Raw genomic sequence first — 23197 nt, 5'->3', positions numbered from 1 at the left:
CACCATTGTAATCGGTTCCTTTCAAAAATCTAATTATGTGTGGAAGCAGTTTTAATAAAAGCAGCATATATGGCCATTTGCTCACACCCTCAACTAATTGGACTTCAGAATTCCTTACAATTTATAAATGCTTCCTTCTTTGCAGATAATTTAGTTAATCACCATTTATAGTGCAGGTGACTCAACTCGACACAGACCATGTCTAAGAAAGATACACTTGTCTAAACTTTTCATGCACTGTGGGCTTGTGGTCAGAAGAGGGAAAGGGATGCAGAATTCTGTAAGAAATTTCTGGAAAAAATAGTGCATATGTATAATAGAAGGTTTCATGAGGGCCACAGTAGCCATCTAATACTCTTGTTATTCACAATTATTGATAGAAATGCCCACCATACTCAACGTATACATAAAACGGATGCAAGCCACGGAGACACCTACTGTTTTAAAGGCGATGTATATGTAAATTCCCACACTGAAACAAAGCTAATCTTGGCCACGAATGGTTTTCATTTATTCTTAACAAATTGTTGAGTCTTAGGTTTTTATACATACACTTAAATTTTTTAAAGATTTTACTTACTTAATTGAGAGAGAAGGGGAAAGAGCGCACACGCATGTGAGTGCACAAGCCAGGGGAGCAGCAGAAGGAGAGGAAGAAGCAGACTCCCCACTGAGCAGGGAGCTCACTGTGAGGCTCTATCCCAAGATCCTAAGATCATGACCTGAGCCAAAGACAAATGCCCAACCTACTGAGCCACCCAGGTGCCCCTGGACATTTAAAATATTTTAAAAACAAAAATTACATTATAGATGAAAACATGTTAGTTAAAATATTGGACATCTTTTTGGAATATAGTTGACACACAATGTTGTATAGTTTGAGGTGTAGAACTTAGTGATTGGACATGGTTGTGCCTTATGCTGTGTTCACCCCAAGTGTACCTACCATCTGTACTATTGCATTGTTTGTATAGTATCACTGACTGTATTCCTTACGCTTTGCCTTTTATTCCTGTGATTTACTCATACCATAACTGGAGGTCTGTGTTTCCCCCCTCCTTCATCCATTTTGCTTAACCTTTCACTCCCATCCCCTCTGGCAACCATCACTTCTCTGTATTTATAGGTCTAATTCTGCTTTTTGTATGTTTGTTTATTTTTTTACGATTCTGTTTGTGAGAGGGATCATATAGTATTTCTCTTTCTCAGTCTGACTTATTTCACTTAGATCCATCCATGTTGTCTCAGATGGCACGATCTCATCCTTTTTATGGTTACATAATATTCCATGATGTATATTTACCACCTTTTCCTTATCTGTTTGTTCATTGATAGACATGTAGGACATGTGTCTTGACTATTGTAAATTATAAATAATTCTTCAGTAAACACAAGGATACATATATTCTTTCAAGTTAATGTTTTCATTTTCTTTGGGTAAATACCTCGTAGTGGGATTATTGGATTATATGGTATTTTCTGTTTTTAATTTTTTGAGGAAACTCCATGCTGTTTCCACAGTGGCTGTACCAATTTACATTCCCACCAGCTGTGCACAAGGATTCTTTTTTTTTTTTTTTTTTCCGACATCCTCTTCAACACTTGTTGTTTCTGGCCTTTTTGATTTTAGCCATTCAAACAAGTGTGAAGTGATACCTTCTGTGATTTTGATTTGCATTTTGCTGCTGATGAGTGATGTTGGGCACCTTTTTGTGTACTTGTTGGCGATCTGTATGTTGTCTTTGGAAAAATGTTTATTCAGGTTCTCTGCCTGTTTTTAAATCACATTGTTTGATTTTTTTTGGTGTTGCGTTGTGTTAAGTTACTTATATATTTTGGATATTAATGCCTTATCAGATATATCATTTGCAAATATTTTCTTCCATTAGGTAGGTTGTCTTTTTGTTCTGTTAATGGTTTCCTTTGCTGTGCAAAAGCTTTTTATTTTTATATAGTTCCAGTAGTTTATTTTTGTTTTTGTTTCCCTTGCCTTAGGAGATATACCTAGGAAAATGTTCCTATGGCCAATAGACATATGCTTAGAGTTCCTAAATAAATTAAGTGAATAAACAAAATGACATTGCAGAGTAGATGTTCAGATTAACAACACATTGTAAATGTGCCAAAGATGAGATACCAGGATAAGTTGTTTGCAGTCTATACCAGATGTAACAAATATAGATAATAACATGGATTCAAAGAAGTGTTCCTATGTACATTGAGTGTAAAGACTTAATGAAAGGCTCTTGTTTTTTGAATAATTTTTTTCTTATTACTAAAATTATTGTAGGAATATGTAATTCTTCCAACTTTAAGGTATGTCACTATTCACAGGATGGCATGTTTTAGGAATAAACATTTTAAGAATATTAATCTAGGAGCTATATTAGAGATAGTGTAGTTAGGATGTAGAAAAACAGATGAGGAATTAAATAGGTTTCTGCTAAGTAGGATTTGTATTTTTAAATTGAGACTTAAGAGAGAGGTTAAAAAATCAGACATTGATTATCACCTGATAGATTCTTAGATGCCTATTTAAATTTGAAATATAACCTCAAGCTCAAGTATATTTCCTCTGTAAATCAAATCAGTCTGAGCAGTAATAGAAGAACCAGAGATGGCTGGGTTCACATCCTAGCTTTGCCATTTTCTGACTGTGAGACCTGGGACAAATACCATAACCTTTACAGATCTTACTGTAAAATGAAGTTAATAGTATCCACCCAACTCTGTTAGGGAGTGAGTTTGATAATAATCAAAATATAGTAACTTACACATAGTACCATTTCATAAATGATAATGTTGTCATAATGTCTTTCTTAAATTTATTAAAGTGTAGTTGACATTCAAAAAAAATTGTACATGTTCTTAAGTATACAATTTGGTAAGTTTTGACATATGTATTCCTGTATACCATCATCACAATCGAGATGAATAACATATCCATCACTCTCAAAAGTTTCCTTTTGCCCCCCTCTCTCTCTTCTCCCTCTTATCCTCCATACTACATCATTCCCAGGCAACCACTGACCTGTTTTCTGTTACTACCCTTAAGTTTGCCTTTCTAGAATTGTATGTGAATAGAATCCTACAGTACATAGTTACTGTTAGTTTGGGGGTTTTTTTTGGTGAGAGGTGGTGACATTTTGACCACTTTCTCTCAGTATAATTATCTGAGTTTCTTCATTGCTGCTGTGCATATCAATAGTTCATTCTTTTTTAATGCTGAATAGTGTTTCATTATATGGATATACTACCATTTGTCTATTCATTCACCCTTTGGTGAACATTTGGTTGTTTTTTTGTTTGGGCAAATCTGTTCTATCATCAATCAGTTTTTTCCCATTTTGACACCAGTAACACAGTATCCTGACTACCATAACTTTATAGTAAATCTTGAAGTTCCTTCAACTTTATTTTTTTGAATGGTGTTTTGCTATTTCAAGTCCTTTGCATATCCATATGAATTTTAAAATCAGATTGTCATTTCTACCCTATAAAAGGCCTGCTGTCATATTGATTGGGATTACACTGAATCTGTATATCAATTTGAGTAGAATTGACATCTTAACAATATTAAATCTCCCAATCCATGAACATAGTATTCTTTCTATTTAGCTAGGTCTTCTTTAATTGTTCTCATCAGTATGTTATGATTTTTAGTGTGCAGATCTTTTGTCATTTATATCACCAAGTACTTCCATGTTTCAATGGTATTATAAATTATGTTATTTTAAATGCCCGTTTCTAATGACTCATTTCTCATATGTAGAAGTAAAATTGATTTTGGTACATTGATCTTGTATTCTGAGACATTTACTAATTCAATTAAGTAGTTCTAGTGGCTCATTATAGATTTGATAGCATTTTCTATGTACACAAATACGTTGTTTGTGAATAACAATAGATTTTTTTATTCCTTTCCAATGTATATTCCTTTCATCATTTGTTCTTTATTGCACTGGCTAGTATAATGTTGAATAGAAGTGGTGTATTGTTTAAGCTTTGGAATGTCTGAAAAGTATTTTGTCTTTCTTTTTGAAAAATTTTTGCTGGGTAATGCAGTCTTGATTGATAGTGGTTTTTGTTCTTTCTGTACTCCAAAGATGTTGCTCCATGGTCTTCCAGCTTGTATTATTTCTAATAAATATCTCATCCTTGTCTTTGTACCTATGTGATGTGTTTTTTTTCCACTGGCTGTCCTTAAGTTGTCCTTTATCTCTGGTTTATTATAATGTAACTTTGTGTATTTTTTTCATGTTTCTTGTGCTTAAGGATTGTTGAAATGTTCTGATACATAAATTTAAGTTTTCTGAGAATCTGAAATTTTCTCCTATTTTTTCAATTGCTTTTTCTATGCCCTCCTCCTCTTTGAACTCTCCAATTACATATATATTCTGCTACCTGAAGTTGTCCTGTGGTTCACTGATACTTTTTCTTTTATTTCCATTTTTAGAAAATTTTTGGAGAATTTCTACTGTCTTCAAGTCCAGTAATCTTTCCTTCTGCAGAGGTCTAATCTGCCATTAGCCCTATTAAGTAAATTTTCATCTCTCACATTATAGTCTTCATCTCTAAAAGTTCAATTTGGGTCTTTTTGCTGTCTTTGAAGTCTGTAATTAACATCTTCAAACTTTGCTTATAGCTTCCTGAATATATAAACTACAGCAATAATGCTATTTTAATGCCTTTTACTGCTAATTCTGTTACTTATGTCATTTCTGGGCCTGTTTTTATTGATCTTTTTTTCTCCTCATTTGCATCATTATTTTTTCCTGCTTGTGTGCCTTGTAATTTTTTATTGAATGTCAGACATTGTGAATTTTATATTGGAAAATGGATTTTTTTTTAATTCCTAGAAATATATTTGAACTTTGCTCTGGAATGAGGTTGAATTTCTTAGGAGCTATTTGATTGTTATATATCTTGCATATGAGCTTTCTTAGGATCAGAGCAGCATTTGTTCTAGGTGTAATTTTTCCCTGCTACTGAGAGAAGATGTTTTTTAGTATTCTGATACTCTAATAATGGCAAGGTTTTTCCAGTCTTGCCGATAAGATAAAGTACTATTCCCAGTCCTGTGTGAGCACCAGGTGGTGTTCTCTCAGTCCTTTTTAGTCATTATTTTCCTAGCCTTGGATTGTTTCCTCACACATATGCACTAAAATATGACTCACTGTGCCCTTAAATTTTCCACTTCTTGTGTTAAGTACCAAGGGTTTCTTTGTTCATTAACAAAGTATTCAGCTTAGATTTCTACTAGCCCTTACTAGTTAGTTTCTTAAATATTTGGCCCATTAAGTGTGAAGGAACAATCATTTGTCATACTTGTCTATTACAGATGTTTATCCTCCTGCAAGAAGCCAGCCTGCATCTTTGGTTACCCTGACATGGTGATTAAGTAGTATCTCCAGCCCTTCCTTGGCAGCTGCTAGGGACTTTCCTGACTTAACTGCCTCTGTTGGAAAATCCCGAATCTAAGAGCTTTCAGTCCCTGATTTTACACATAAGTCTATAGTCTCTTTCCACTTAAATGCAAAACAAAACACCCTATCAATCCCCAATTAAAGTACTTTTTTGTAAATTTACAGTTACCACTGATTGCTTCTTGTTGTGTTCATATTGTTCTAAATGTTATTGTCCTCATTAAAAGTAGATACATTTTTCGCTGAGCAGAAGAGGTTGCATCAGAACACAAATATTTTAAATTAGATGTACTTTGGGAAATGCAAGTGATAGCAATTTTATAGATCTTCAAATCTATGGATGCTATTTTTTTTCATTATTAATCTTAAGAATGGACTTTTTAGGAGTCAAATACAAAGCACCCTAGCAGAAAAGGATCATAATAAACTGTTTTTAAAAGGAGTTTGAAACCAACATTGTAATATATGGCTTTTCTATACCCTGCCAGTCAGCAGACCAGCACTCAGATGAGTTGGAGGAGATTATGTGAATTCAAAAATGGAGCATGAGGTTACAGGAAGAGCTTTGGAGTCAGAAAGACATAGAGATAACTTCAACTCTTCCACTTTTGAGTGATGTGACTTTGGGCAAGTCTTTTAGCCCACTGAACCTACAATGTATCTTCTTTAAATAAATATTATACCCCTTCCCTCATAGTACTGATAATGAGTTTCAAATAACAGAATGAATGAAGTCATAGTAAAGGCCCCGTCAATGGCCTTTACCTCTGTTAAGTGTGTGAAGTTACTTTCCTAATGAGAAGCTTCCACCCAAGGGAAAATATCTACTCCTAATTCGAAAAAAAAAAAAATATATATATATATATATATACACACACACACAGACACACACACACACACAAGTAAATGGCATTCATCACAGGAAGAAATATTGACTATTATATTATGGTTAATTGATTTAAAAGACTTCATAGAGTGACTTTAGATCCTACTTTTTTTTTTTTTAATGTTCTGTATGAGGGCAGTTCAGAGTAAGTTACTGATGTTCATTTTTACTGTTACTAAAAAGTATGCTTTTTTTTTTTTTAATTAGGGAGAGTTTGTTGCTTGTCTCCTGTCCCTATTACGACAAATGACAGATAGACATTATCAACAACTTCTTGATAGTTTCAATACAAAGGAAGAATTAAGGGTAAGTGACTTTTTTTAAAATTTCCTATATCTTTCTAGCTTTCCTTGTTCTCATTCATCATTGTTAAGAGAGCTTCTTGACAGTTGTCTTACCTGTTTCGGTTAAATTCTAAGCTGTTTTTTCTCACCTTCATCCACATGTCTATCTATTTTGGCTCTTAAAGATTTCAACGACTCAAGCAAAGCAATTAACTTTGCTTTTATACAAGAACATAGGAGTTGAAATACCTGTCAGCAGAATCCAATAAACTAAAACAGAATCACAGACCTAACGAGACAAAAGCAAATAGACTGACTCTAGTTAGGTGGACTTAGAAATATTGCCTTAATAGAAGGGAGAATCTGTAAATATATTAGCTGATTTCCTCCCTCTCTAGAACCACAGTGAGTTCTGGCTACAACGTTCTGACCAGGGAGCAGAGTTGTATTTGATATTCTCTATCAGCTACGGCCTAATCAATATGCTGTGCTAGTGTGACAGGCTGACATTAAATAGAAAATATTGATGCCAGGTTTATAAAAGTTCAATCTTTGCTGAGATTTAGGGAACATCAATATTTCCTTCGTGGTGTTCACTAAAACCTTAGAAGTTGATTGCCCTCAGTTGGAGGAATGACCTGTCATCTCTTCTTATTTACTTTGATTTCTCTTCCATCTCTTGAATTTCCCAGACACCTTTATATGTAAACCCTTGTAATGGACGGCGTGCTTACACGCCGGTGGTGCTAAATTATAGGACAGTAGGAACAGTTGTGCTGCAACGTTTGTATGACCAGAAGCCTTCACAGCACCTCAGGGAAAGACTTGTATATTTGTTTAATATAGATCACTCACAGAAATCACTTATCTTTGATTTTTAACTGCCAGGAAGATGTTGTATGACCTCAGAAGAATCTTTCACTTACCTTGGAGCAGTTGACAAGCTGAATCACAAAACAAAGAACAGGTTTGGGCAGATGTAATTGCTCTAGCAGAAAGTCAGTTGGCATATACCCATGCCTAAAAATACATTTTTCATGTTTACTTTCAATCTTGAGTTTAAAATTAAAAACAGATAAAAGGCCTTAGAAGATGCTCACTCTACATACAGAAATTCATGTGGTTAAAAAGGAGGATAATTATACAGTCATTAACTTCCTTCAGAAGTTAAATATGTAAAACAGTTAAGGAATTATTAGGTTTTGGGGTGTTTTTTTTTAAGATTTTATTTATTCATGAGAGAAATAGAGAGGTAGAGACATAGAGGGAGAAGCAGGCTACCTGCGAGGAGCCTGATGGTGGGGACTCGATCCCAGGACCCCAGGATCATGACCTACACGAAAGGCAGATGCTCAATCACTGAGCCACCCAGGTGCCCCAGGAACTATTAGGTTTTACATAAGAAGACTATGACTTCATATTTCAAAATTTCATATAGGAAAAGCTACTTATTTTTACAGAGCCTGGGAATAAAAAAAATGCAGAGAAACATACTGAAAATCATAATTAATTTAATCCAGATATTGAATTTTATGCCTTATTATTCACATTAATAACAAAGTAAATGGAAGTGAGTAATGAATAAAGTGTTTTATGTGGCCTTTCCTCATTTCAGTCAGCCACACACCTTTTCACAATTTCCCACTTCAAAATTAACTGGGCCTTCAGGCAGGGAAAATTATTGAATGCTATTAATAATCTATCCTTTAAGCAATATCGATTGAGAAATTCAGGCAAGTACTGGTTTTATTATGCAGCCAGGTACAAATTGTCCAGTCCTTGTAGGGGGAGAAATCAGACAGGTAGAAGGCATTAACCCCACAAGTGGTGAACTCCCAGGGTGAGCACATGGTGCTTTGGAGCATCTGCGAATTGCTGCCAACCCAAATTCATAATATGAGGAAAAGTTTCCAAGGGTGATCTCAGCTGAGAGCTAAGAGATAGGAGAGTAGGAGTGTAGTGGACCTGCCTTTGGCTAGGATATTCAGATCTCTCAACTAAAATGACAAAGAATATACTAACAAAGCATACTCTCTGCACCACTTTTATTAATAGTTATTCAAAATCTGGAATGTTTTAGTTTATTTGTTTGTGTGAATCCCAGCCCCTAGTCACTAGATTATAAGCTCCTGGCTGTGTGAAGCATTGCTGTATCCTCAGATCCCAGAACATGCTTACCACATTGTAGGCACTCAAGAAACATTTGTTCATTGTTTGAATATAGAGTATGAGGAACAGAGTTTTAAGACACAAGACTTAGAGTGTCTGTGAACTTTATTTTGACGACATTTGGAAGCTGGAGGATTTTAAGAAAAAAGGGAGAGCCATGATCACATTTGAGTTTAGAAAAACCTGTCTGGTTGCACCTTTGAAAATAAATTAACTGAGGTCAAACAGGAGGCAGAAGCCTGTAAAGGATCTGATGCACTAGTATGAGCTAGAGATAACCATGACCTGAAAGTGAGGTGATCGATCATATTGGTAGTTTGAGGGACATTTAGGAAGTTGAATTGGCAGGTCCTGGTGATAGAATTGATAACAGAAGTGAAGGAGAGAAGAGTTGAAGATGACTCCCAGACTCTTTGACAACTGGCCAGATGTTGGTGCCGCTCACTGCATGGGGAACCCAGGAGGTATGGGGGTGCAGGTTTGGGAACGAACATAAATCCAGTTTCAGCTAGAGTTTGGTCACCTGAGGGACGTCAAAATGGAGATGTCTTAATAGATAGGGTCTGAAGTTCAGGGGAGAAAACTGGGCTGCAGATGCAGATTTGGGAATTGTCAGCCAATAAATAGTAATCGACATCATGAGAGTAAATGTGAACGTCCAAGGAGAGTGTAGAATATGTAATTGAAGGAATCTAAATAGAATCCTAAGCACTGGGGCACCTGGGTGGCTCAGTGGTTGAGTGTCTGCCTTGGCTCGGGTCATGATCCCCAGGTCCTGGGATCAAGTCCCGCATCGGGCTCCCCATGGGGAGCCTGCTTCTCCCTCTGCCTGTGTCTCTGCCTCCCTCTCTTTGTCTCTCATGAATAAATAAATAAAATTCTTAAAAAAAAAAAAAAAGTATCTTAAGCACTAAGAAGGAAGAAATGTTGAACACTGCTTGCTACTGCAAGGAGGTGAACTAAGATCCTAAAAGGGTCCTTTAATGTTGTTGATGAACTAGATGAGCAATTTCGGTGCAGAGGACAGAAGCCAAGCTGTCATGAACTGGGGAATGAAAAAGGGAAAAAGAGATAGTAGATGTAAACCGTGTTTCAAGAAAAGGAAGATAAGGTGTTTACGGAAGGAGAACTTTGGTGTCATGGGAGTATTTATGATGGAGGAGACTGAAGCGTGTTTAAATGTTGCTGATCAGAGCTAGTAGATTATAAGGTGAAGGTGAGGTGTAAGGAAGAAGCACTCAGGGTAGTGAGACTCCCTGAGACGGCGGTGGGGAGGCCGGGGGTGGGGACAGAAGTAGCCCTGACTGCGAGGAAGAATGGAAGGGGGGTAACTGAGGTGAAGGCAAGCTAAAGGTCACTTATTTTACTAAAGGCTAATTATCTGGTTTTAATCTGTGTTTTTAAAGTTCAGAGATCACCTTTTAAGAGATCAATTTTTCTTTTTTTTTTTTTTTTTTAAAGATTTATTTATTCATGAGAAACACAGAGAGAGAGGCAGAGATGCAAGCAGAGGGAGAAGCAGGCTCAGATCATGCCCCGAGCAGAAGGGAGACGCTCAACCACTGAGCCACCCAAGGCATCCCAGACAATTTTTCTTGTTCTCATTTTTCCTCAAAGCCAAACACCCTCTATTTATACTGCTAAAACCTATATTACAAGATCTTTCAAAGATAGTAACCCTGGCCCCAGTCCTTTAGGCAAAGTCCTTATTATTATAATGTGTTTTTTAGAAATTAGAATCTTTTGACACTTCAGAAGCATAATATGGTGCACATAGCAAGTATGATGTAGCCCCTCCAGTAGGATTTGGGACAGCTGCTATAATCAAACATCTTAATATTTCTGCAGTCAAAAAATATTCAGTCTAAGTGGGATTAAATAAAAACGATATAGCTCAGGTCAGGTTTTGCTGCCAAATTGATTATAAAACCAAAATGTTTAGGCTACTTTGGGATTTTGCTCTTGTGAGGAAGGACCTGAGAACCCCTTACAGCAAATGCTTAGTGCATGCAAGGTACTGTTCTCAAAGGCTGATTTGTAGTAACTCATTTAATCCTGAAAAGAACCCCCAAAGGTAGGCACTATTATGATTTTATTACAAGTGTCAATTATTTGATTCAGCAGACATCTATTGAGCACCCTGGCTAGACATTAAGGATATCAAGACTAACAAAACAATCTCTGTCAATGCTTTGATGTTATTAAGAGCATCTCAATCATTAAATTATAAATGAGCGTGACGTATATAAACACGGTGTTCCCCCTGACAGTTATGGGCTATCTCCTTACCCCCACTCCCACCGCCATGAGCCAGATGCAGTGCTTAAACACTTTTTTCCTGCGGTGCCTCATTTTACTCCTGCTAATCTCACCCAAACTCCTTTCACCCCTGCAAGGAAGTAATTGAGAGGACCTAGAATTCTATTAACATCTGAGCTCTTTGCTTAGGTAGCTAAACTCAGCTTTTTTGTAAACTTTAATGAAGTTTGTTAAACCAAAATCTTTGCTATCAAATTGCATGAAATTTCATTTGTCAACTCTGTATAAAGTAATAAGGCAGTTCCGGTCATGAAATGGGGGATAAAAAGCCAAATTAATGGAAGGAGGGTTATTTGGGGTTTTTGTGACTATCTTCAGGTTAGAAATGGAATGTATAATATATAAGGGAACTATACATAAGGAAAGGTACAGCTTACTAAAGTGCTATTTAATGGAAAATCATAACTGATACTGGGATTAGACATTAAAAATCCCATTTAACCTACTGCTTAAAAGTGATTAAGTATATGTCCCCCTCCCCTCCACATACGTGTATTCTAATTCCCAGAGGCAGCTACTGTTAATATATAAGGTTGTGTCCTCATAGACTGTTTTTTATGATATATACACACATATGTATTTTTAATGGAATCCTACTTTTCATATTAGTTGCACTTTTTCACACAATAATATGTCCTGAATATTGTAGAGCTCACTGTATCATTTATTCTTCTGAATTTCACTATGTGGATGCTGATAATTTAAGCATTCCCCTCTTGCTGAGCTACAGGATGATTCTGATTTTGCCAATAGAAAGGACACTGCAGGGAACATCATGATGCCCCTGTCTCTATGGACTTCTGCCCTTAGAGCTGTAGAATGAATTCCTGGAAGTCAAACTATTGGGTCATGGGATATATGCATTTTAAACCTCCATTGATACTGACAAATTTTATGTTGAGATACTCAAATTATTATTTTTGATGTTCTTTAGCCCTAGCATCACTGCTTTTTTCTTTCTTCTTATCAATTCAAAGAAAGATGTGGCCTTGCATTTCACAGTGGTTTTCTAAATGAAAGCAAATTTTGGAAGTGTGTAGTTCTCGTATCTACTAAGATTATTAGTGTTTTGTCTCCATTGCTGCTAGAAGAATTAGGACATCTCCAGGGTTATTGTTGGAGTGACTTCTGGCATTTTGAACCATATTACCATTTCTCCTCCTGGGTCCTCAGGTGCTCTGTGTGATGAGTGGTGTGAGTCACGATGTCAGCAGAACTGTGTAGGAGCAAGGACCCGAGGGCTGGTGCTCTGCATTGTGTAGCCCTTTCCTTCTGTAGAGCATGGCATTATTTTAGAAATGAACAAAAGCAAAGACTAGCAAGTAATTAGAGTTGTTTTTTTTTCCTCCTTCTGTAGCCAGTAATGTTTTATTATACACCCACCTTCTGCTGAGGGCTAAAGTTTTGCCCATATCCATGGGACTTCTTGTACATGGAGAGCAGTGAGTCTCCTGTTCTTTGTCGATTATGACTTTTCATAAAGAACTGTGGGGATCCTGCTTGAAGTATGACATTGTACATGTTCTGGAAGTTAAGTATAAGCACTAGGGTAACCTCTCATTGTCTCTCATATACTGGCTCACTAGCTTTGAAAAATCATGTCTGATCAAGTCACAATCCAGCTTTAAACCCCTGAGGACAAGATCCAGTCCCTGCCAGGTCATCCCTGTCCTCAGTCTACCTTCTGTCCTCATTACCTTCCACTCTCTTCCAAACCCCTTTCACAACAGCCACTTAAAATTACTAGTCCTAACCAAGCATACAGACAGTTTTTAATTCTTCTGAATAATTTTTTTTGTCTCCCTGAAATGCCCATTCTACCACTACTCCTTGAATTGCTTAATTTCACCCCTGTTAATCCCTCCTTGATTTCAGCTCCTGCTATAAAATCCAGCTCAAGGATCACTTTACTTATGAAGTGTTCACAGAATACGGTGCCCCACCCCCACCCCCGTGACAGCACCCAACAATGCCTTGTAATGTTGTTTCCTTGGATCCTTGATGACTGCTCTCTGAGAGGAGGGACCATGTCTTTGTGTCCTAAGCACACAGCCCAGAACGGTGTTTCTGTTGAATGAAACAACCCTCTTAATAAATATCTGCATGCCTCACAAACCATCTTTTTTTGTACAATTATCTCAACTTATAGTCTTCATTTTATTATTAAAAAATAGTTCTATAGCTCTCGAAGACTAAAGACCACTTGGGAGTTATTTTTGCATAATGTGCTTAAACATTCAACTTTAAGGATATGAATTTCAACATGATAATGATTATTAACACCCTTTAATTGAATTCAAACCCCATACAAAGGGTGTTACACATTTGAAATTTGTGGCAAGTTTTTAAAATAGTATTTGACAAAAGTCGTAAGTGAAGGAAATATGTTCCTAGAAGGCTCTGTCCCTGTTCGTTGCTTTTGAAGTAAGGAGACTGTGCCTTGGTCCATCTGCTCACGTCATGATGCTTTATTTTCCTGAGTTCTTACCTCATGTTTTATCATCTCAGAATTCTTCCTCCCATGTCTCACTAGTTTTGTTTTATGAACTTCATTTCTGTCTTGTGCTTTTCTGGTACCACAGTATTGTGTGTAAACACAAAACAATTTTTTTGTTCAATATAGTCAGGAAATGAGTGTAATACATAAATTTAATTCTCTCACTCGTCTTCTTAAAAGCCCTCACTGCCTTACGTTGCCCTCAGGATAAATTGCTGCATTCCATACTGTGAAGCAGGACTGAGATTTGTTTACCTTTTATTTCTCTTTCATCCCCATTTCTTGTCACTCCATGGTGCAGTCCTTGCAACCCTGTGTTGTGTCTTGCCTTTAAGGCTTGCTGGTACCCTTCCCTCTGTGTGGAATACCTGGTTCTCAGACTTATCCTTTTTTGTAGTGCATATATAGTTCTGTGTGGTTTTTAGATTAACATTTATCTCTCCCACCAAACTATAAGCTCCATGAGGGCAAGCATCATATTTAACTTAACTGTGGTATGGCGTGTCACAGGCACTCCATAAATACTCTTGCATGAATAAATTAAAGAATGTATCTTACCCACTAGGTGTCCCCAGCATCGAACACAGTGCCTGGTACGTAACCGAGCACTCAGTATTTATGAATGAATAAATGTCACTGATGGTTTGTAAAATTAAAAAAAAATTGCTCTTGCTTTCTTTTCTATTTGAGTATGGGACTTTTTATCATTTTGGTTTTCACGTGAACTTTCTTACTTGGACCTCTTGCACTGCAAAAGTGCTTCTGTAAAGTACCATCTCCCTGTTCCTTTTTCTATTTTGAACCCTGATTGGAATAAAACCAGCAATGCAGTTACCATGTTATGCTATTTGAAGTAAACAAACAAAAAAAGAAACTGCTCCCAGGCTACCAATTTTAAAATAGTGGCATATGAAACACTTATTTCTTGCTATCCAAACAGGAATATTATTATAGCGATGTTCTTTTTTTAAATTATGGGAAAGATCTGTTAGTTATGGCTATGTGTACAAAATAATTTGATACATATGTGCAAAAGCACACATTCAGTGAAATGATCAGAACTGACAAGTACTTGGGGCAGACAAGGAAACCACATTGGATTTGGGGATGAGAGGCAGGGAGATGTTGAAGAACCGAGCATTCTAGTGCTTTAAAATGTAGAGCTGAACTTGAAATGAAACCTGTTGTATGGCAGCTGACAGTAAATCCTTGCTGAACTAAATCACGTGTGAGTGCCACAGTAGAAAGTGTTTATAGTACCATCTGATGAAACATCAGCCTCCAGCTGAGAAATAAGAAAAATTTTTGTCTAGTATATGAATAGATCAGTGATCATATTAACTTTAAAATCCCCTCTAATTACCAGGGACCTGAAAACCCCCACATGTTCCAAGGATGAGAGGTCTGTTCCAAAGAGGTTAAGTTACCAAGGCCTTTGAGCTAGTTCATTGCAGGATTAAAATTGCCAGGATTAAAATTTAGACTTTCTGATTTTCAGTGTAATGTTTTTTTTCACTTTCATTGTAAGATTGCAACAATGTGTTGGGTTCTATAAAGGTAGATGAGCTTGTGCGGATATCCTAGAAAGCTATTTAAGACACTAAAAGGTTTTCTTAGGGGAAGTAAAGATTTAAGTCAATACGTGATCAGTAGTCATTGGCACATGTCACACAATGCCATACCTTTTATTTTGTGAGGTAAGTGGGAATAAGAAAAAAAGATGGCACAGAAACAGATTGTCTGTCCCCAGCTCCTACACCTGGACTATAGTACCCATTGTCCCCAGCACTACAAAAGAACAACCAAAGTTGCTTGCCCAGAAGGCAGATTGTCCTATCTCCTGTCACCAGTTCTTCAGCCCATTTTTTTCTCTGTGCAATGGGCATCACTCTCTCCTACTCACCCCCCCTCTACCGTACACATACCCCATCGCTAAGGGGGCTACCTCCAATTTCCAATTCTCAAAAAGTTTTGAGGGGAAAGGATGAAGTTTCAATATTTTAGAAATTAAAATATTCCTAAGTAAGTGTAGACTATGAGAAGTGGCTCCCCACTTCATGACTTTTTTTTTTTATAACATCTCTCTAAGCAAGTCAAACCAGATAGGAAACTGAAATAGGATATAATTCTTTGAAAGGTAAATGCAAACATCCATTTTTGCAGGGATTATATATATTCATATACATTCACTGAAGAACTTTTTGGAATAAGTTTGAGAAATGTATTACGTCAGAGAGGGAGACAAACTCTAAGAGTTCTGAATCATAGGAAACAAACTGAGGGTCACTGGAGGGGTGGTGGCGGGGGACGGGGTAACCGGGTGATGGGCATTAAGGAGGGCACGGGGTGTAATGAGCATGGGGCCTTATAGAAGACTGGTGCATCACTGACCTCCATCTCTGAAATCAATAGTACATTATATGTTAATTAATTGAATTTAAATAAAAAGAAAAAAAGAAATGCATTCAAAAGGGTTTCTCACAGTCTTAGCATGCTAATAACCTACTTTCCCTGAGAGAGGACTAGAATGTGAAGTGTTTTTACCAAATTATCTGACCTGCAGTAGAATGCATTTGCGAAATTGTTTCTCTTGTGATTCTGCCTACAGGAGAAGGATCTGTCTGTCTGGCCATTTAAAGGCAAATGACCTAGCAGTCATATTCCCACATGGCACATACTACCTATCAACGAATGCATGTTGATGCCGAAGAAGCTAAAATAATTTCATGTCAAAATATTTATGGGCTTGATCAAAGCTGTTACAGAATGTTAAAAAACCATACACACACACACACACACACACACACACACACAGCTACCACATGTTTCTTATGTTTTCAGATTCTATCTTCTGATGATACAAATGATAACCATAATCTTATATTCAAGCAGCTTACATGTTTAACACAATGTGTTGTTAGGGTTCATAAGTAAAACTCTTGTGTGTGTGTGTGTGTGTGTGTGTGTGTGTGTGTGTGTTTTAATTAAGCAACATCATACTGTTGCCTTCAACCAGATTGGTAGAGAGCTGTATTTTCCTAGCATTGCTTAAGGTTAACAACATATCTTTCTAGGTCTAAGTTTTCTAGGTAATAAATCTAAAGAAAAGCTAGACTGAAGCCAATCTCCTTGTGATTGGGCATGCTTTATGTCATTCAGTACATAGAGTATGTTGTCTCCTTGAGTCCCCTTCAAGTGCAATATGCTACAGTGTTTGGGGCCCTGTCATTTGCTTGCAGTGTTTTAAGAAGAGGTATTTCTGTGTCTGACAGTAGCTTCTTGTCAAGAGTGTCTCCAGGTGATCAGTTTAAAGATAACATCTCAGTAAATACCACTGCCCTCTGGCATGGCATCTCGGTGAAGAATTCCTTGATACCGGCACAGCTACTAAGCATTCATCACTGGGCTCAGCGTAGCACACGTCCTGTTTGAGTGTGTTCTGCTTGGCACACTCAAACTCTATAAACCTGCATGCATACCATTAATACGGCATCTTCAGAATGCCCTCGAAGAAACATGAGTGTCTGCTTAAAATGCTTTTTAATGAACGTAACTTTCTAAATTTTGACACCTGCTTAAAGGGAAGGACTGCTGATGGGGTTCGCTCGATATGAAAAGTTCTGATGTTGAGGACACTGTAATAAAAAAAGATAATATATTTGCCTGCTAATCTTCTACTACCAGTCTTCCCCTTTATTTATGAAATCGAAATGTTTAGCGCTTGTGAACAGAAATGAAATGTCACCTGCACTGTGTACAGGAAAGAAAAGGAAAAGAGAACATTTGGGAAGGGTAGCAAGCCAGTTGGGGGCGGAGGATGGTAAGAGTGAGGAAGAGGGATGATTCCTGCTCCTGGTGAACCCTGAAAGCTTGGCTTTCTTCTCTGTTGTTGCTTTGGAAAAGGTAACAACAGTGCTCTGTGTGTGTGTGTGTGTGTGTTGACAGTTACAATAACTCAGTAAACTGGTCTCTTTCCTCCCTACCCAAGGATTTCCTGCTGCAGATATTTACTGTGTTCCGAATATTGATACGCCCAGAGATGTTTCCAAAGGACTGGACTGTTATGCGCTTGGTGGCTAACAAGTAAGACGTTTAAGTTGATGATAATTGCAGCTCATTGTATGGAGGAGAGGAGGTATGAGACGATTTTTTTAGTTTGATCTCAAGTTTGGAAACTTCAAATCCTGGGGTTCTTTTTCTTTATCTCTGAATTAACTTCTCTCACTTAGAAAAACTATATTTGTTTTAAACAGATGATACATGTTAATGTAATATTTCAAAAATCAAACAATGTAACAAGAGTGTATATTGAAAAATCCCCCTCCCACCTACTGTGTTTATCCCTTACCCCCAGCCTGTAGTAACCACTTTTATTAGTTTCTTGCATGACCTTCCAGCATTGTCTTAATGCAGAGCCTGACAGACGGCATAATATATACACTATTTAGCACATTGCTCTTTCACTTAACAATCCTGGCAGTCTTTCCACATTAATACATAGAAAGTCCCTCGTTCATTTCTGTTTCTCTTTTTTCTTTTTGAGTCATAAAATGTTCTATTGCATCGATGTACCATCATTTCTTTAACTAGCCCTGTTGCTGGACCCTTGAGTCATTTCTAATCTTTCTCAATTCAGTTTAACTCAGCAGAGTACATTACACATCTACCATGTGCTCAGCCCTGGGAATAAGATATTACCCCTGAGTTGGATACATGAAGATTGAAGTTCCTTTTATACAGCCAAGTGATATGGCCAGTAGAGAGCTGAAAATAATGCCCTCAGCAAAATTCAGAACTAGAGAAGACATTTGGGGAGATACTGACATAAAGTTGAAGCTCTGGAAGTTGGTAAAATTAGCTTGTATTAGGCATATCCAGGAAAAAAAAATATAATAAAAGCTCTAAAAGCTCTGAAATCAGTACTGGAGAAATAGGAGCCAGGAAAGGAGATTGAGGGGGGGGGGGGGCAGCTACAATGGCAGGAGCCTTCCCAGAGTGGACAGTGTCATGGCTGTATCTGCTCTCACGCTTCCTGTCTGTGTCATCTCAAGGTACAAAATGAAGGTAAAGTTCTTTAGGAAACTGGCTGGTGTTTACTTCCACACTTATAATTCACTCTGTTTCATAAGCATTCTTTCCTTCAAGTCTCCATTTGTCTGCTTCTCCTTCCTCCTCTTGTCCAGCCCCGAACACCCTCATATTCAGGGTAAAGGTTGAATTCTCCAGGTATCTATCCATAGACCAAAGACACCATCTGTCCTCCCCAGATGCCAGAGATGATGGTGGTAAGAGCCACAGGCATATAGGGTTGGATTTTGATAAGATATGCCTAATATGGCTTCTGCTGCAGTATACATTTATAGATGTGGAGGTGTTAAAACGATGTGTTAAAACTTGTGAAGTAACAAATAGTATAATATGGCATATTATGTTTTACATAAGTACAGAAGCAGCTTTTCCATGTTCAAGACTAATTGAAACTCCTGAAATAGCTCTCTTTAGAATTTAGCATATTTAGTTTGATATCTGTGAGTAGAATCAAATATCTTTTCATCTGGATGTCCAGATGCCACAGATTTAAGTGGGAGCTATTGGTCATGAATCTGGCCTTGTTACCAAAGGTCTAACATTTTGGGTACCTGCGGAGGGCTATGAAGTGGTCTAGGGAGCCAGGCAGGAAGAGGTCCAGGCTGCTGACATCACCATCATGCAACATCATCATTTGGTCATTATGCCTGCCCTGTGTGCAGAAGGATATTTTGACTTGAATTATAATACTCAATGGCAAAAATTCAAACCAGAAATAAATGTGACATTTTGTTCCTTATGCACATTGGCTCTACTTGAGCTTCCTGAAAACCATGACCACAATGTGGCTTTTTTATATTAAAACACCGTCTCTCTCAATCTAAAAATCTCTACTCCGTTTATGAAGACTTCATGGTCACACAAATGGGTAACAGAAGTATAGATCCTGCTTTTGAGTAAACACACGATGCTTGAGATTTTTATCTACAGTGTTAACCAAACAGGAGCGTGAGTTAAAGATGAGCTCTGTGTAAAACATTTAAACAGAAGATATTCCCAAAGCAAATCCAAGCAAAAAGCCATCAGCCTTTGCTAAATGCAGTAACATCATACTGTTGCCACTCACGTTGGTGCTGATAAGAAATAGTTACTGTTTTTCCAGGGGTGATGGCAAGTCCGACCTAATTTGTAGAGAGGACTCCAAGTCTGGTAGAAAACGCTGGCCAAGTTGGAACAGACACTGCTTTCTGCTGTCCTGCTTCCCTCTTTTCTCCCCATTCAACCACCCTAGCCATTTCCCATTTATATTATGAAACCATATGAGATTTTTCTTGCCTTATGAATGTAATATATTCCAGAAATAAGCCTTCAACTATTTCTGCTCTATACATAAAAAAAAAAATTAGCCACTATAATATTGGTAGAAAAGTAATTTTCTGAAAGATGTTAAAGGTATTTGAAATACATTAAAGAGCAGGGGCACCTGGGTAGCTCAATTGGTTGAGCATCTGACTCTTGACTTTGGCTCAGGTCATGGTCTACAGGGTCATGACTTCAAGCCCTGTGTCAGCTCTGTGCTCAGCACAGTCTGCTTGGGATTCTCTCTCTCCCTCTACCTCTCCTCCTACTCACACTTGTGTGCATACTCACTCTCTCTTTTAAATAAATGAATAAAATACTTTTTAAAAATGTTAAAGAGCAAAAAAAAAAAAAAAAAAAAAAATGTTAAAGAGCATACATTGGAAAGAAGACATTATCACTTTCCTAAACTATGTAGAAGCAAGTTGCAGGAGCTAGATCTACATCTCTGAAATTGACCACCTTTCTTCCATGGTGCTAATTTTCTTAGACAAATATTTGATCAGGGCCCCTCAAAGAGGCATTTTTACCCAAACTCCCATTTTTTATTACCCACTATGTGCTTAATACATGTCAAATCATAGTAACTAGCTGAGAAGTCACCTTGAACCCTGCTGAATAGCCCATCCTTCAAAATATGTATTCTTTTATGTTTTGGTCCTTTCTATGTTTTCAAGTAAGTTAAATGCCTTTAACTTTCATCTATAAACCATGTCCCAAATCCTGTAGCTTCTTTACTTTATGTGAAGTCCTACCAAAAGCTGTGACCAGACATTTGGTGATTAGTATGGTCTTGTGTTTATTTATTTCCACCTGAATGTCTAATATTAGGTGACATAGTAAGTGTGTCCAGCGTAAATTGTGCAAGGATAAGACATGTGTCTCTCTTGCTTGTGTGCAAAGCTATATTGTCCTCACTGCTAAGTTCTTGTTAGATGTTTCTGATGAGAACAACTGCTCAATTTGAGAAAGAAGGAACATAAGGGAGATGAAAATTAAGTACCAAAAATACAGGACACTTTGAGACAAGCTTCTCTCCACCCCCTTCCCATACACATTGCAAAATATAGAACAAAAATAAAGTCACAGCTTTATACATTTTCAGAGATAAATCTTATAACAGCCTTGCTTACTGAGGAAAGTAAAACCTTCTGGCCTTTTGGTTGAAATTTCAGGCCCTCATTTTGTTTATCTTATGTGCATGTTGGCTTCAAACGTAGCATACATTTTGTTTTGTGCTTTTTCTCACCAAACCCTGAATTATTTAGTTGACTATTACCCTCAACTAATTTAGCTTTCAAATAAGATCAGTGTAGCAAATAGGTGGTTATGGAATCAAAAATTCATAGGGAAGGTCATTCATTCATTTACTGACCCATCCATTCACCAAATAGTTTTCATTGCCTAAAGTAATAGATAAAGATAATTTAGTACTAGATAAAGATAGAGTATAGTTCTTTGAATATGTTTTTGAAAGGAACTTGTTCTGAACTGGGATTGGAAGCCTCTTTCATTAGGAAGTAAAACTTGAGCTGAAAGCCAAAGCAGGAGTTAAGAGGCAAACAGCAAAGGAAGAATGTTCTTATCAGCAGGAATAGCTTACACAAAGGCTCTGTGGTCAGAGTGAATACAGCACATTCAAGAAACTGAAAGACTATTAGTGTGGCTGGAACAGGAGGAGAGAAGGAACCAGTAATGATGAGGTTAGAAAGGGGAGACAGGGCCCAAATATTAGGAAGTAGAGAAACATAAGAGAAACCAAGAAGGCAGCACTCTGGGTGGCTCAGTTGGTTAAGTATCTGCCTTTGGCTCAGGTCATGATCTTAGGGTCCTGGGATTAAGCATCACATGAGGCTCCCTGCTCAGTGGGGAGCCTGTTTCTCCCTCTCACTGCTCCTCTGCCACTCATGCTGTCTCTCTCTCAAATAAATAAATAAAATCTTATAAAGGAAGGAAGGCAGGGAGGGAAAGAAAAATGAAACCAATGAAGAAGGACCAGTTAGGAGCTTAATACAACAGTCCAGCTAAGAGATGCTGATGGCTTGGGCAGGTAGATGGCAGTGAAGGTAAAGAAGATCAATTTTGAAGATCAAGGTGACATAATTTGCAGATGACTGGATGTGGGTGGCAGAGAAAAAGATGGAAGATGGCCTTTAGAATTTTGGCCTGAACAGAAGGATGAATGGTGGTGCCATTCTCTGTGGTGGGGAAATACTCAGAGGAGCAGCTCTGGGGGCAGGGAAGGTGAAGAATCTTAGGTGAAATGCAAGTTTGAGGTACTCTTAGATATCCTAGTGGAAACATGGAAGAGGAAGCTAAACCTGTTTATATGGAGCCGAGGGAAGAGGTTAGGGCTGGAGATGTGCATTTGAGAATCACCAGCATATGGATGATAATTGAAGCCATGGCACTGAATAAAAGCACCTGGAAGAGAGTGTAGATTAAAAAGAGACAAGTACTTAGGAATGGGCTGTAGAGCATGCTCCTATTTTAAAGGTCAAGATCTGGAGAAACATCCAGCAAAAGAGATAGAAAAGGAGCAACCGTGATTAAATATGAGAACCAGCAGAGTATAATGTTCTGTGAAGAAGGTATTTCATGAAGGAAGCAGTATCAGGAGCTGCTGGGAGCTTGGAGATGATGAAGACAGACGGTTGCCCCGGGTTGGGCAGAGTGGTATAGATACTGATGACCATGACATGTGCTGTTTGAGTGCAGTGATGCAGGAGGAGGCCTTGGAGTGAATTCAAGATCAGATAAGAACTGAGAAAGTGAAAACAGTTCTTTAGAAGTTTTGCTTTGAAAGGGAGCAGAGAAATGGGGCTACATCTGGAAAGAATTATGGGACTAAGACCCTTTTAAAAATATGGAATAATAGAGTATTTGGGCTTACAAGTAGGAATGGCCCAGCAAAGACAGAAATACCGATGATACTAAAGAAAACAGGAATAAGTGAAGGAGCATGTTGTGGGGGCCACTGGTGTTGGTTCAAATGCAGTATCGCAGTGTGCCCGTTGAGAACTGCCTGTTACCTGTCCACAGTCAGCTTGCACTGGAAATTAAACCAACCATGGAGGTGTGCAGTTTAGGTTAGTTGGCGTTGCCAATGTGGTAAGACTTTCTCAGTGAAAGAAGCTTGCCACACTTAGAGTAGCTCTGATCTTGTGTACACAAAGAAAGCTTGGCCTTAGCTAGAAGCGTTGGCATGGTAACAGGAGGGAAGACAGGG

At 37.7% G+C, this 23197-nt stretch overlaps 1 protein-coding gene across 7 annotated transcripts in view; it reads left to right on the top strand.

Annotated features, from left to right (window-relative positions):
* The window catches only part of DOCK4 (dedicator of cytokinesis 4), a 409301-nt gene that overhangs the window by 310774 nt on the left and 75330 nt on the right, over nt 1-23197 (top strand). For all 7 annotated transcript variants that reach the window (XM_041727815.1, XM_041727817.1, XM_041727816.1 and 4 more), the window contains 2 exons: nt 6520-6618; nt 17570-17664. In XM_041727815.1, coding sequence (XP_041583749.1) covers nt 6520-6618; nt 17570-17664 — 194 coding nt within the window. The remainder of the gene's footprint in view (nt 1-6519; nt 6619-17569; nt 17665-23197) is intronic.

This window comes from Vulpes lagopus, chromosome 13 (assembly GCF_018345385.1).
Source record: "Vulpes lagopus strain Blue_001 chromosome 13, ASM1834538v1, whole genome shotgun sequence".
In the NCBI taxonomy this organism is placed as follows: Eukaryota; Metazoa; Chordata; class Mammalia; order Carnivora; family Canidae; genus Vulpes; species Vulpes lagopus.
This window is presented reverse-complemented; position numbering and strand designations above follow the sequence as displayed.